This window comes from Zootoca vivipara, chromosome 2, assembly GCF_965207765.1.
Source record: "Zootoca vivipara chromosome 2, rZooViv2.hap1.1, whole genome shotgun sequence".
In the NCBI taxonomy this organism is placed as follows: Eukaryota; Metazoa; Chordata; class Lepidosauria; order Squamata; family Lacertidae; genus Zootoca; species Zootoca vivipara.
In genome coordinates this window covers 114,738,502-114,752,140 of record NC_142584.1, presented here as the reverse complement: position 1 = coordinate 114,752,140, position 13,639 = coordinate 114,738,502, and the positions used below count along the sequence as shown (strand labels likewise).

General features: G+C 44.8%; 1 protein-coding gene across 2 annotated transcripts; it reads left to right on the top strand.

Moving 5' to 3' along the window:
* Window positions 1–1,202: 1,202 nt before the first annotated feature.
* On the top strand, window positions 1,203–13,368 carry LOC118079485 (uncharacterized). 2 transcript variants are annotated; one of them, XM_060270181.2, is made up of 4 exons: window positions 1,203–1,304; window positions 2,843–3,549; window positions 6,415–6,493; window positions 9,409–13,368. In XM_060270181.2, the coding sequence occupies exons 2-4, from the start codon at window positions 2,848–2,850 to the stop codon at window positions 11,409–11,411; spliced, it is 2,784 nt and encodes a 927-aa protein (XP_060126164.1). In that variant the 5' UTR covers window positions 1,203–1,304; window positions 2,843–2,847; the 3' UTR covers window positions 11,412–13,368. The 2 variants fall into 2 exon arrangements, with proteins under 2 accessions (XP_060126164.1, XP_060126167.1); XM_060270184.2 differs by having other exon boundaries at window positions 1,219–1,308.
* Window positions 13,369–13,639: the final 271 nt, after the last annotated feature.

The window sequence follows — 13,639 nt, the reverse complement described above, 5'->3', positions numbered from 1 at the left end:
TAAGGAAATAGGGCTGTTCATTACAGCCCCAAGGTTTGCTTATAGAGTAAGGTTACAAGATTTTTAAACCACTGAGCCTAGGGCTTGCTGATCAGAAGGTCGGCGGTTCGAATCCCTGTGACGGGGTGAGCTCCCGTTGCTTGGTCCCAGCTCCTGCCAACCTAGCAGTTCGAAAGCACGTCAAAATGCAAGTAGATAAATAGGAACCGCTACAGCGGGAAGGTAAACGGCGTTTCCATGTGCTGCTCTGGTTTGCCAGAAGCGGCTTTGTCATGCTGGCCACATGACCTGGAAGCTATACGCCGGCTCCCTCGGCCAATAATGCAAGATGAGCACGCAACCCCAGAGTCGGTCACGACTGGACCTAATGGTCAGGGGTCCCTTTACCCTTTACCTTAATCCGGGGACACTTTAAAAAAAAGAGAGAGAAAATATATTTTTAAAAAAGTTATTTTAAAAAATTAAGAAGTAATCTATTCTGTGGCCTCCTCTGTCATGCAGCCTTCCTCTGGACTGCTCTCTTGGAGCGCTAGTCGCTATGGAGTATGAGAAACCATATATGCTGCTGTGAGCCTCTTGGAGAAAAATGTGGGATACAAAGTAGGCTTTTATGATGATGATGATGCCACCCTATACCTGGAGGTCTCAGGGTTGTTGTTGTTTTGTTGTTTTTGATTATGTATTTTGTGGTTTTATATTTTGATCTTATTCTGTGAACTGCCCTGAGACCTCCAGGTATAAGGCATTATATAAATTCAATAAATTCATAATAATAGTAATAATAACAAATAAATAAATACAAATAAAAGCAATTTCCAGAGGGGTATCATGTTCTCTCTCGCAGCAAATTCAGAATATTGTGGCATCTATTTCCCCCTGTCACAAGCTCTCAGTCCCACTATCCTCACTTGTCCAAATAAAAAGAAAAAAGCTCATGCTATAATAAATGATCTCCGACTCTGTTCAGCTCCACAAGACTCTAGAAACAAATACATAAGTAAGATTTAAAAGGAAACAGAAACAGCCAGGAGGAGAAAGAAGGCGATTTACTGAGGAGCCCAGAGACGGGAGGGGAAAAAGCTGGCAAATTGCAATCAGCTTCCCCAAAATCCCACCGTAAAAAAGCCCAGCTGGTAGAGGACTCTGCAGATTCCATGGTCTCAGCAGAGTCCTAGAGTGGCCCAAAACCATAAAGGTCATAGAGCTTTTCCGGTTTCCGGTTTCCCGCCGGGTCAGAGCATTGAGGTCCGTTTCCGGGAGCGATATCGCCAGTTGCAGAGCGCGGGAAGAGCGGTTGTGCCCAGGTAGGTGAGTTGCAGAAAGGATAGTTCCATAACCATTGCAGCAGCAGCAGCAGCAATAAAAATAAGGCTGGCTCCCTAGAGAGGCTGCTTAAGATTGCTGCCACGTGTTTACCCAGAAGTAAGGCCCCGTAGGATTCAATGGGGACCCTTCCCAAGTAAGTGCGTGCAAGGTTGCAGGTTGTAATCCTGTATCCGCTTCTCTGGGAATAAGCCCCCATTGAACTTCGTGGGGCTCGCCTCTGAGCGGACATGTAGAGAATTGGGCTCGAAATTTAGAAACTATGTGGGGTTTGTGGGGGTGTTTCTCCCCACCCCCATATCGACTGGGGAGATTGCATCCAATCCTAAAAGGATTCCCCTTTTTTGTTTCCTAAATCGATTGGGACTAGATTTGGGATGTCGTGTTTTCCATTTCCCAAAGGAGCTGGGAAGTGTGCCACGTTAAAGTTAGCTTGTATCCTGCCATGCAGATTTTTTAATGTCTCCTCTCTGTGACTTTTAACTTATTTTAAATTGGTTTTTAGCGTTCTGTTTTAATTGTTGTAACCTGTCCTGTGACCTTGGAGTGGAGGGCAGGTAATAATAAATCATTGTAAGTCCTCCTCAGGGTGGGCCCATTAAGTTAGTCATGTCTATTAACTTGCCTATCTGGAGTGTGTTCATTTGTTGGGGGATGTTCTAAAAGCACATACACCCCCCCCCAAAAAAAAAATTCCTTGGCAGATCCTGTATCTACAATTCATGGTTTACTTGGCAGTTTATTATTATTGTTGTTGTTGTTACTGTAATTGAATTAATCTTGTTGAGTTCATTGGGGCTATGTGTTTAGAATTTTCAGTCCCCGCGAAAGCAAACATTTAATCTCCGCTAAAATTTTGTTACTTGCCTACGATACTCAAACTCAAAAATGTTTAAACATTGTTTTATTATTATTTTCTTCTTTTATATAAGAATATTTTGCATTGATAAAAAAGTAAAATTCAATAAAAATTATTTAGTTTAGTGGCGACTAGTGGAAACTTTAGTTTTACCCAAATAGGAAGTTCTAACTGCCATGCTGAGTTGTTGATCTGCTGTTTACAAATAAATACAGTGCACCCTCTGGATATGAACTTAATTCGTCCTGGGGGTCCGTACTTACCCTGAACAGTCTGTATCCAGAGGTGCCGCTTCTGCGCACGTGCGTGGCGTGATAGAGTGCTTCTGCACATGGGCAAAGTGCACAGAGTGCATTTGCAGATGCGCGCGCAGCGAAACCCGGAAGTGTTTGCTGCGTTTGCAACCTGAAATTACATTACGTAACCTGAGGTACCACTGTACATCTATTCGGGGGGGGGGGATGTTTAAACGTTTTAAAGAAACAAAAAATCTCAAGTGAGAACCACTGTAACCTTCGTTTGAGGAGCCATTTGGCACCTAGCTTTTATATCTGAGTTTCTAACACTGGTGTTGCCTTCCCTGAGGCATCTGAAGCGCCACTCTGGGATTCGAGACTTGGTGGATGGATCTCATTGGTGCTGCTGTGTTTATTTTCTTAGATCCAATGATGGATAAACAAGAGGAAGTGGATTGCAAGCCGATGATGGATGATGGAGGAGGAAGTCAGTCATTTGAAGCTTCCCTTGGAAGCTCGGGAGATTGGCTTGATGTGAAGGAGGAACCTCAAGAGAATTCAACCCAGCTATGGGAAACACAGTGGCAACAGTACTTGAATACAGTGGAGCTTTGTCCCTTGGGAACCCCACAGGAACCCACCCCCTGGGACGATGCGCCGACCTTCCTGGCCTCCTTCGAGCAAGTGGCTGAAGCCTACCGGTGGCCCAAGGAAGAGTGGGCAGCCCGGCTCCTGCCTGCACTGGGTGGAGAGGCCGAGCAGGCCTTTAAAAGCCTGGAGGGCCCAGATAGAGAGGATTATGGGAAGGTGAAGGCAGCCATTTTGCAAGGAGACACCATGAACAGGGAGAATTACCGCCAGCACTTCCGGTGCTTCAGCTACCAGGAGGCCGAAGGGCCCAGAGTGGCCTATACCCGGCTGCAGGAGCTTTGCTATCGGTGGCTGAAAGTCGAGAAGCACTCCAAGGAGGAGATCCTGGAGCTGCTGATCCTGGAGCAGTTCCTGGCTGTCCTGCCGTCAGAAATGCAGAGCTGGATGAAGGGGCACTGCCTCGAGAGCAGCACCCATGCAGTGTCCCTGGCCGAGGATTTCCTGATCAGACACTTGGTGTCCGAGAGAAGAGAAGAGCAGGTAAGAGAGAGCTGAATCAAGGATGAAATCGGTCTCTGCCTTTATCACGGGCCTTAACTCATAAGTGGACAATTTCCATAGAAATAACTCGGGTCTCGAATATTTGAAAGACCACCTCTTTTCCTACAGGCCTTCCTGGGTGTTAAGATAAGGAGAGAAGGCCCTCTTGGTAGCTCCACCACCCTCAGATGGTGGTGGTCTGGGAATGGGCCGCCTTTGTGGCAGCTCCTAAGTTGTGGAACTCCCCACAGAGGTGTGTCTGTCACTTTCGCTGTACAGCTTTTGTTGTACAATCGCACCTTGGGTTTTGAACAGCTCTGTTCTCAAACGATTTGGCTCCCAAACGCTGCAAACCTGGAAGTGAGTGTTGCGGTTTGCGAGCTATTTTTGGAAGCCGAACGTCTTCCGCGACTTAGGATTGGCTGCAGGAGCTTCCTTCAGCCAATTGGAAGCCGCGCCTTGGTTTCCAAACGTTTTGGAAGCCGAACGGACTTCCGGAACAGATTCTGTTCTAGAACCAAGGTACGACTATCCTGAAGCTGCACCTTGGTGCTGGGACCTGCCTTTGGAATGATGCTGGTGCTGGTTCAGTCAGCTTAAAAAAATGTCAGAGAGCCAGTGTGGTTAGCGTGGGACTGAGAAGACCTGAGTTCAAATTCCCGTTTAGCTCATCTCGCTCTCTTGCAGCCTGTGCTACTTCACAGGGTTGTGACAGGGAGAACATTGGTCCAGGGGTGGCCAACTCCCCAGAGACTGTGATCTACTCACAGAGTTAAAAATTGGCAGTGATCTAACCCCCTTTTTGGGGTTCAGGTCAAAGTTGTTGAGTTTTTTCAGGGAGGAGGTAGAATGTTGAGCTTTTTTTAGGGGAGCCACAGTTGTTCACCTTCTTTGGGGGAGCCAGTGATCTACCACAGACCTCCAGTGATCTACCTGTAGATCACAATCTACCTGTTGGAAATGCCAGGATTAGTGCATTGTGGTGAGGGTGGAGGTCCCTGATGTGCTTTTGATTAGTGAACAAAGCTAAAATTTAAATAAATTTGCTAAATTGAACCCACAGGGCAGCAGATTCCCCCCCCCCCCGGCAAATCCACGTCACCGGAGATGACTTTTTAAAAATCTCATACATTTTGCCCCAATTTCCGCAAAAGTTGATACCCTGCGGCCTGCGCTTCCTTCCAGAAGAGCTCAGGGTAGCAAACACAGTAAGATTAAAACACCTCTTTAAAACATCTAAAAACAGCAACACACACACAGATGTAAAGCTGGTGTACAACAACAACAACAACAACAACAGATGGAACCAAATCACATGTCAGCCTGCCAAAACAGAAAAGTCTTTTTTTTTTAAATATATTTTTATTAATTTTTCCAATTAAAACCAATTATATCACATTCATTATTTCAAATTATACACATATATATCAATCAAACCGAATGTTATGCCAAATCATCTAGAAATTTTTTTTTGGGTTCCCATGCTTCAAGAAATTGGGGATTCCTCGCAACCGTCCACTGCCGTCTTTTTTCTAAAGTTCAAATCGTCTCTCCGAGTTCATAATAATCCAGATCTTTCCCTTACAGTCACATAGATGTTTTCCTCTTTCAACCGATTATTTCCCAGCTGCTGAGATAAATGTCAAACAAAGTTTCACAAATGTTCTTTCTCCTGTGTGAGTTAATCAGTCCAGCCTCCCCATAAATCTTCTTGGTCTGGAGCGTCCCTATTGCGTCGACTCTCAACACGAAGCAGCGCCATCTTAAAAAAACTCAAATCACTTTCGTTTTCTCTCATAGATTAACGATCTTTATAAAATTTACAGCTTTTCCAGGCAGAAGAACCAAACCTCACACCATGCATAGACTCTTGGTAAATTAATGGATCTCCTTGCCCTATAGCTGAACTTAGCTTCAGGTCGCTGCTCCAATTCAAAGTGCGTCACAACTCATAAATCCTCCGAACGTGTCTAGGCACTCCTCCCATCCAACTAGAGGGGGGCTTTTCTCGTCAGCAACTCCTCATCTTCAAAAAATATGCTCAATAACAACAGTTTATAAAGTTCAACTCACACAGTCTTTTGCTTCTCTTTCACTCCAAACAAGCCAGGACATCATGTCTGGGAAGGTACGAAGTAACTCATATGAAAAAAAATAAAAAAGACTCGCTTCCCTTATCGCTCCGTCCCCATCAATTCTTCTTCCAGATGAAATACAGCCTTTAACTCCTCACCCTCAGCAGCATAGATTTCTTGGCAGTAAACAGCGCTTCTGCCCCTCCTTCTGAAGTATGTCCATAGATTTAAGCCTAATTATCTTCTTTAATCATGGAAATCCCCGCCATGCAGATTAGCGTCCGGGAGTCCTGGCCCTCGTAAGTGCTTCAGCCCAAGCTCCCCCCACTCCATAAACAGTCGGAGTGGGTCTGGGGGCATCGCGGGCCAGCGGCCCCTCTCCGTAACCCCCGGAGAGGGTAGGGGGTTGCCATTTACTCCCCTAGCAACCGCCAAATTCCTTACGAAGGTCAGAGGGATGGAAAACAGGTCCGCCATTCCTGCAGGCGGAAACCGGAACCTGCCAAAACAGAAAAGTCATGTAGATTTTCCAGAAAACGTCCGCTGGATTCCCCAGGAAAAAAATCTAAATTGGTGATTTAGCAGGTATATTAAAGCAACTTTTACAGGTGATTTAGGAGGTTTATTAAAGCAACTTTTGGATTTCAATTTCCTCCACTGAAAAGGAACCATGTTACATTTCCATAATGTGCAAATATCTCTAATAGGTGCTAAATGATCGAGGGGAATGGTTCTGTTAAGAAACGACACCCCCCCCCCCCGCCTGATGGGTTTTGCATTATTCTTGTAGGTGCCTGCACTCCCAGAAGAAGGAGCTATGAACCTGCAGGAGACAGAGAGTGAATCCTGGGAAGATGACACTGACATTGGTAAGAATTCCTTCAACCAGAGTTTATTTCTGCAAGCGTTTGGGCTTCCCCCCACCCAAGACTGTGGCTACTTCCCTCTTTGTATGTGGCTGTTTTGGCCGCAAAGGAATGGCATGCTCAGCCTGATCATTAGAAATAGAAGGAAATGGTTATAGAGGTTAGCAGGCACAACTTGGGTAATGATACCCACCAGCCAACAAAATCAAACTAAGTTGGGTAAGTTGGGGAAACACTTCTAAATATCTTCAGTAGATGAAATACAGTTTTGATCCAGTGTAAAGATACATTCAAAACAGATAAAATTGCAAATCATGGTGCATAAAAATCAATGATTTAAAAAATATATGAAAAGAACCGGATTTTTAAAATTTAAATTGGATTTTTAAAATAAATTGCTTTTGGAGGAAAAATCTTTCTAAAGATAGTTTTCTATTTAAGTTACATTATCGTCGAAAGGCTATTCATCAGAAAACAAGGATTTGTTTTAAATTTTTCTTGTGTGCTAAAACTCAGTCTTAATGTTTTGTTTTGTTTTTTTAAAAAGTTTAACCACATCAGTCAACAAACATGGATACATATGCTATAATGTTATTGTTTTAGTTAAATAAATAGTTTAAATTGTTATTAAGGAAATGATTATTTTTCTCCTCCCAATAAAGTACAGCAGAAAAGTTGTCCAAATATAAACAACTTATTAAACCTCACAATAATTTCATAATTAGCTGTCTATGTATTTCTAATAGTATAACCAAATCAGTAATTTTTGATATAACTAAAAACTACTCTGAAAATTCCAAAAATGAAACCCTCATCTGGTTGTAAATATTAAGATTATACCAGCAAGAATGAGTCTTTCGGGGGGGGGGGATTTAAATTAACTCTTACTGACTAATGATTTAAATCAAATCCACCCTGTTGCAAAGTAAGTACAGTAGCAATCTGACTTTTCTGTTCAAGTCAAAGCCTGAAGAAAATCCTTATAGAATCAAAACTTAACCGTGAAATTTGTCAAAGGCCAATAGTCAAAATAGATAAAACTACAAAGATGAGAGTTAGTAATAATTTACTGTTATAGGTAAAGGTAAAGGGACCCCTGACCATTAGGTCCAGTCGTGACCGACTCTGGGGTTGCGGCGCGCATTTCGCGTTATTGGCCGAGGGAGCCGGCGTACAGCCTCTAGGTCATGTGGCCAGCATGACAAAGCCACTTCTGGCGAACCAGAGCAGCACACGAAAACGCCGTTTACCTTCCCGCTGTAGCAGTTCCTATGGTCCCCACCTATTTATCTACTTGCACCTATTTATCTACTTGCACTTTCGAACTGCTAGGTTGGCAGGAGCTGGGACCGAGCAATGGAAGCTCACCCCATCACGGGGATTTGAACCGCCAAATTTCTGATTGGCAAGCCCTAGGCTCGGTGGTTTAACCCACAGTGCCACCCGCATCCCATTTACTGCTTTAGTTTCCAGCAAGTCTTAGGTAGACAGGAAAGTGCCCTTCATCATTCTCTTGGTCCATGTAAACACTTAACAGGAGAACTCTTTGTCATTTCAACAGATCTTGGGACAGTGCAGGAAGATGGAAGTGAGAATTATCTGCCTGAAGAGAACGGGCAGGAGAATTCATTGTTAAACCACTGTGGGAATTGTAGCTCTCCGAGAGGAATGTATGCAAGTGTCTCCTAGCAGCTCTCAGCACTCTTATCAAACTACAGTTCCCCATGATTTTTTTGGGGGGGGGTGTTAGGGAATTTTATGATCGCACCCAGAATTTTGCCCTAACGGGGGGAGAGGGAACAATGAGTGTTTAAAGTGGTATGGTACTGCTTTAAATGTGTAGGGCAGAGGACCTAATCCAGGGATTTGATGTAATATATATTTTATATATATATATATATATAGGTAAAGGGGCCCCTGACCATCAGGTCCAGTCGTGTCTGACTCTGGGGTTGCTGCGCTCATCTTGCTCTATAGGCCGAGGGAGCCGGCGTTTGTCCGCAGACAGCTTCTGGGTCATGTGGCCAGCATGACAAAGCTGCTTCTGGCGAACCAGAGCAGCGCACGGAAACGCCGTTTACCTTCCCGCCGGAGTTGTCCCTATTTATCTACTTGCACTTTGATGTGCTTTTGAACTGCTAGGTGGGCAGGAATTCGAACTGCTGACCTTCTGATCAGCAAGCCCTAGACTCTGTGGTTTAACCCACAGCGCCACCTGGGTCCTACCCAGTTATATATATATATATATATATATATATATATATATATATATATATATATATATATATATGTAAAGGGACCCCTGACCATTAGGTCCAGTCGTGACAGACTCTGGGGTTGCGCGCTCATCTCGCATTATTGGCCGAGGGATCCGGCGTATAGCTTCCAGGTCATGTGGCCAGCATGACAAAGCCGCTTCTGGCGAACCAGAGCAGCACACGAAAACGCCGTTTACCTTCCCGCTGTAGCAGTTCCTATTTATCTACTTGCATTTTGACGTGCTTTCGAACTGCTAGGTTGGCAGGAGCTGGGACCGAGCATTGGGAGCTCACCCCGTCACAGGGATTCGAACTGCTGACCTTCTGATCAGCAAGCCCTAGGCTCAGTGGTTTAACCCACATCGCCATCTGGGTCCCCACCTATTTATCTACTTGCACCTATTTATCTACTTGCACTTTCGAACTGCTAGGTTGGCAGGAGCTGGGACCGAGCAATGGAAGCTCACCCCATCACGGGGATTTGAACCGCCAAATTTCTGATTGGCAAGCCCTAGGCTCGGTGGTTTAACCCACAGTGCCACCCGCATCCCATTTACTGCTTTAGTTTCCAGCAAGTCTTAGGTAGACAGGAAAGTGCCCTTCATCATTCTCTTGGTCCATGTAAACACTTAACAGGAGAACTCTTTGTCATTTCAACAGATCTTGGGACAGTGCAGGAAGATGGAAGTGAGAATTATCTGCCTGAAGAGAACGGGCAGGAGAACCATCCACCTGAAACGGGGCCACGGGGTGTGTCGGCAGAGAGAGCCAAGGACAACAGTCCCCAGTATTGGAAGGAGGGAGACGTCTTGGAGAATAGTCGCAGAGCAGAACGGCAGCAGGTGATCTACCTGAGGAAAGATGGGCAAAGATCCGTCCTTTGTGAGAAGGTTGGCAGGGAAGCAAGTATAACTGTGATCTGCCAGGGAACCATCAATGGCAAGAGAAGTGGGAAGGCCTCACGCTCTCGGGGGAAACAGCACAAATGTCCCCACTGTGAGAAAACCTTTAGTTGCCCAACACACCTAAGGAAACACCTGATCCTGCATTCAGCTGAGAAGCCCCTTAAAAATCTTGGAAGACACCACACTGGAGAGGAACCCTATAAATGTGCAGATTGTGGAGAGTGTTTCTCACAGAGCTCGTCTCTTGACAGCCACAGAAAGGAGGTGCATCAGGAAATGAGATCTGCCACCCTGCGGAAAAATGTATCTAGTGGGAAGAAGGAATACCACACATGCCCTGAGTGCGGGAAAATGTTCTTCAAGCCATCACAGCTGAAAATACATCAACGCCTCCACTCTGGAGAGAAACCCTTTCGGTGTATTCATTGTGGGGAGTGTTTTATGTGGAATTCAGGTTATATTCGCCATGGGAAGATGTGTCGCCAGCGGAAGAAATTGACCCGCCCCCTGCAAAAAGGATCTAGTGGACAAGAGAGATCCCACCCGTGCCCCGAGTGTGGGAAAACGTTTGACAGGCCATCGCGCCTCATAAGACACCAAGTTGTTCACACTAGAGAGAAACCCTATAAATGTGCTGATTGTGGGGTGCGTTTCACCCAAAGCTCAAATCTTGACTGTCATAGAAAACGGATTCACCAGAGAAAGAGACTGGTCCCTCTTTTGAAAAAATTACCCACCACGCAGGAGATTCGGCAGGAAATGAAATCTCGCCCCCTCCAGAAAAACGTACCTGGTGGGCAGAAGAAACGCCACTCATGCCCTGAGTGTGGGAAAATATGCTCCCACTCATCAGTGCTAAAAACACATCAACGGATTCACACTGGAGAGAAACCCTATCGGTGTACCCATTGCGGGGAGTGTTTCATGTGGGGTTCAGCTCTTTCCCGTCATAGGCAGAAGGCTCATCGGGGACAGAAGCTGGTCCCCCTTTCGTACAAAGTATCTAGTGGACGAGGGAAATCTTGCCCGTGTCCCGAGTGTGGGAAAGAGTGCAGGTGGATATCAGAACTAATAAGACATCGGCGCATCCACACTAGAGAGAAACCCTTTAAGTGCACCGATTGTGGAGAGTGTTTCAGATGGAATGCATCTCTTGGTTACCATAGGAGCAATTGTCACGGGGGAATGAAATTGGTCCCCCCTGTGCAAGGGGGGTCCTCCCCACATCCTGAGCATGGGCAAACATTCAGCAAGACATCACACCTCGCAAGACACCAGAGAATCCACACTGGAGAGAAGCGGCACAAATGCTCCGAGTGTGGGAAAAGTTTTGATCGGGCGTCGCACCTCGCAAGACACCAGAGAATCCACACTGGAGAGAAGCGGCACAAATGCTCCGAGTGTGGGAAAAGTTTTGATCGAGCGTCGCACCTCGCAAGACACCAGAGAATCCACACTGGAGAGAAGCTGCACAAATGCCCCGACTGCGGGAAAAGTTTTGGTCAAGCGTTACACCTCGCAAGACACCAGAGAATCCACACAGGAGAGAAGCGACACAAATGCTCCGAGTGTGGGAACAGTTTTGATCGAGCATCACGCCTTGCAAGACACCAGAAAATCTGGATGGGAAAGAAGTTATACAAATGCTCCGAATGCGAGGAGAGTTTTGTTTGCAGGGCCGGCCTTGCGAAACACAAGACGTCTCACTCCGAATTGGCCCTCAAGAGTGCATCTGAGCAACTTGATGGTGCTCTGTGAGTAACCCTGGGAAACATCGTTTTGCAACAGAGGGGCTCACCACAGAAAAGGCTTTCCCCCCCCATTGCTGACTTCCAAATTTCCTGGCTCATTTGGATTTGTTTAGTTTAATCAAACAAAATGCCAACTTACTTACTAGCCTATTGGTAAAAAGACTGTAATATAGTACCAAAATGTATTCATTTCAACCAGGTAGGTTTTATTAAAGACAGGCCGGTAGCTGACCCAATTCACAAACGTTGAATTTTGTCCGTTATATAAAGTAACATAAAATTCCTTCTCTTTTTAGAGTAAGCTTTTGAGAACAAATTTGTAACTTTTACCCATCAAAATATGAGAGGCGAATTCTTAGGTGTGGTTCCTTGATTATATGCTAACAATGTGGTGAAACAAATTATTGAAAAATCAGCAACTATGTTTTGGACTTTCCAGAGAACAACAAAAAAGCAACTCATTTGACACCACTTCCAATAAACAACAGTGTCATAGGAGTGCTTATCCCTAAAAAGACTTAAAATGATTTTTTTAAATCCTTTATTAATAAATGTTAATTAATGTTGGGAGTGGTGGGAGGAATTTTTTTCAGTATGGCATGGCTAGGAAGAGTAGCTGCCATAAAATTGTTAGACCCAAATTCATATCAATTTAAAGTTCTGCCCACTGAAATTCCAAAAGCTAAACTTGTGGCAGAATTTACTCAGTTCATTTCTATGTGGGGGGGTGGGGAGGCAATCAAGAATTACAACCAAAGTTATCTACAGCATTTGTAAGGACTTTCAAAATTATCAGTTGCTGTGATGACAACAACACAAAACAATGGATTGAAATGGAAAAAGAACTAAATACAGTCATACCGTGGGTTGCAAACGCTGCAGCAGGGCCGGCTCTAGGGGTAGTCTGGGTGGCGCAGGGCGCTGGCCCGGTAGGGGGGAGCCGTGCAGAAACCATGTGCACTGTGCCTGCCCACCAGCCACGGCAAGGAGCGGGGGGGGGGAGGCGCCGGAGCGATCTCCGCGCCAGGGCGCCCAACGTGCTTCAGACGGCCCTGCGCTGCGGGTTGCATGTTTTCAGGTTGCGGACCGCACTGAACCCAGAAGTACCGGAATGGGTTACTTCAGGGTTTTGGCGCATGCGCAGAAGCGCAAAGTGACATCACTCGCATGCACAGAAGCAAACACTGCGGGTTGCAAACGTGTACCTTTAAACAAAATTAGAGCAAATTCATTTATCTCCACTAGAGTGCAACACCTAGAGAGAATTTACAACCCTTTAAATTTTGGATTGAAAAACTGAATGTGCTTTTATCATCCTCTCTTTATAGCGATAAGTGTCATTGATTTGCCAATTGCGAAAGGAACTATATATACCTAGCATAATAAATACCTTCATAATGGAGTTCAATTAAAATCCGGCCAACAATTAAAAGAAGAAAATATCAGGCACTCCTGGTATAATATACACCAAATTCTCCATTTTGCCCCCCTCCGGTAGTGAAACTCAGGCTAATATGGAAATTAATGACTATGGAAATGCTAATTACACAGTGTAAGAACCCAGTTTCTTAAGGGACCTAATATCCAGTACTTACATGGGCTACCAAAATGTTAAGAGTAGAAAAACTTTCATGTCTAAAAACTCACACCCTTTTTTAATATACAAATTTGTTAAAGGGAAGGAGGGAGGATCAGTGCATCCATCTTAATTTACACATATGTTGATAATATCTGCTCCAAATGTTCAAACTGGTCCCCAAACAAGGTTGGTGTACATAGATTCAGTGTTTCTGTGACTTTGATTGGAGTTAACCTGCTTTGCAGCCGCTGCATATGTTTTCCCCAGTACAATTTACTCTTTGTTAATGCACTTTCTGACGCACTCTTAATTTGTCTCTTCTGCTCCTTAAGTTGCTGATCTCCTACTTCACAAGCTTCCAGTAAATATTCAGAAACAATGGCAACTGGTCTGGTGTTTTGTTACGATCTAATTACTGCCCCCCCCCCCACAATTTAGTATTACTGTTAAATGTTTTCATATCCTACCTTTCTCCCCGTGTGGAATTCAAGGCGGCTTCCGACGTTTAAAAGCATTATAAAACGCAATAATGTAATAAAAGCAAACTGGTTAAGAACAAAAGCTGGAATACAGCAGAACACATTTAGAACCTGCAATTAAAATATAGTTTGCCCTGATAGTGGCCTGGATCTTTTGTCCAGCGTGTGACTCAAACC

What these genes read in the sequence shown, in the direction of transcription:
- LOC118079485 (XM_060270181.2), top strand. Translation starts at nt 2,848, where the DNA reads ATGATGGATAAACAAGAGGAAGTGGATTGCAAGCCGATGATGGATGAT. An exon ending in CCGAGAGAAGAGAAGAGCAG is followed by an intron (nt 3,550 to 6,414) that starts GTAAGAGAGAGC and finishes TTATTCTTGTAG; the next exon opens with GTGCCTGCACTCCCAGAAGA. An exon ending in GGAAGATGACACTGACATTG is followed by an intron (nt 6,494 to 9,408) that starts GTAAGAATTCCT and finishes TCATTTCAACAG; the next exon opens with ATCTTGGGACAGTGCAGGAA.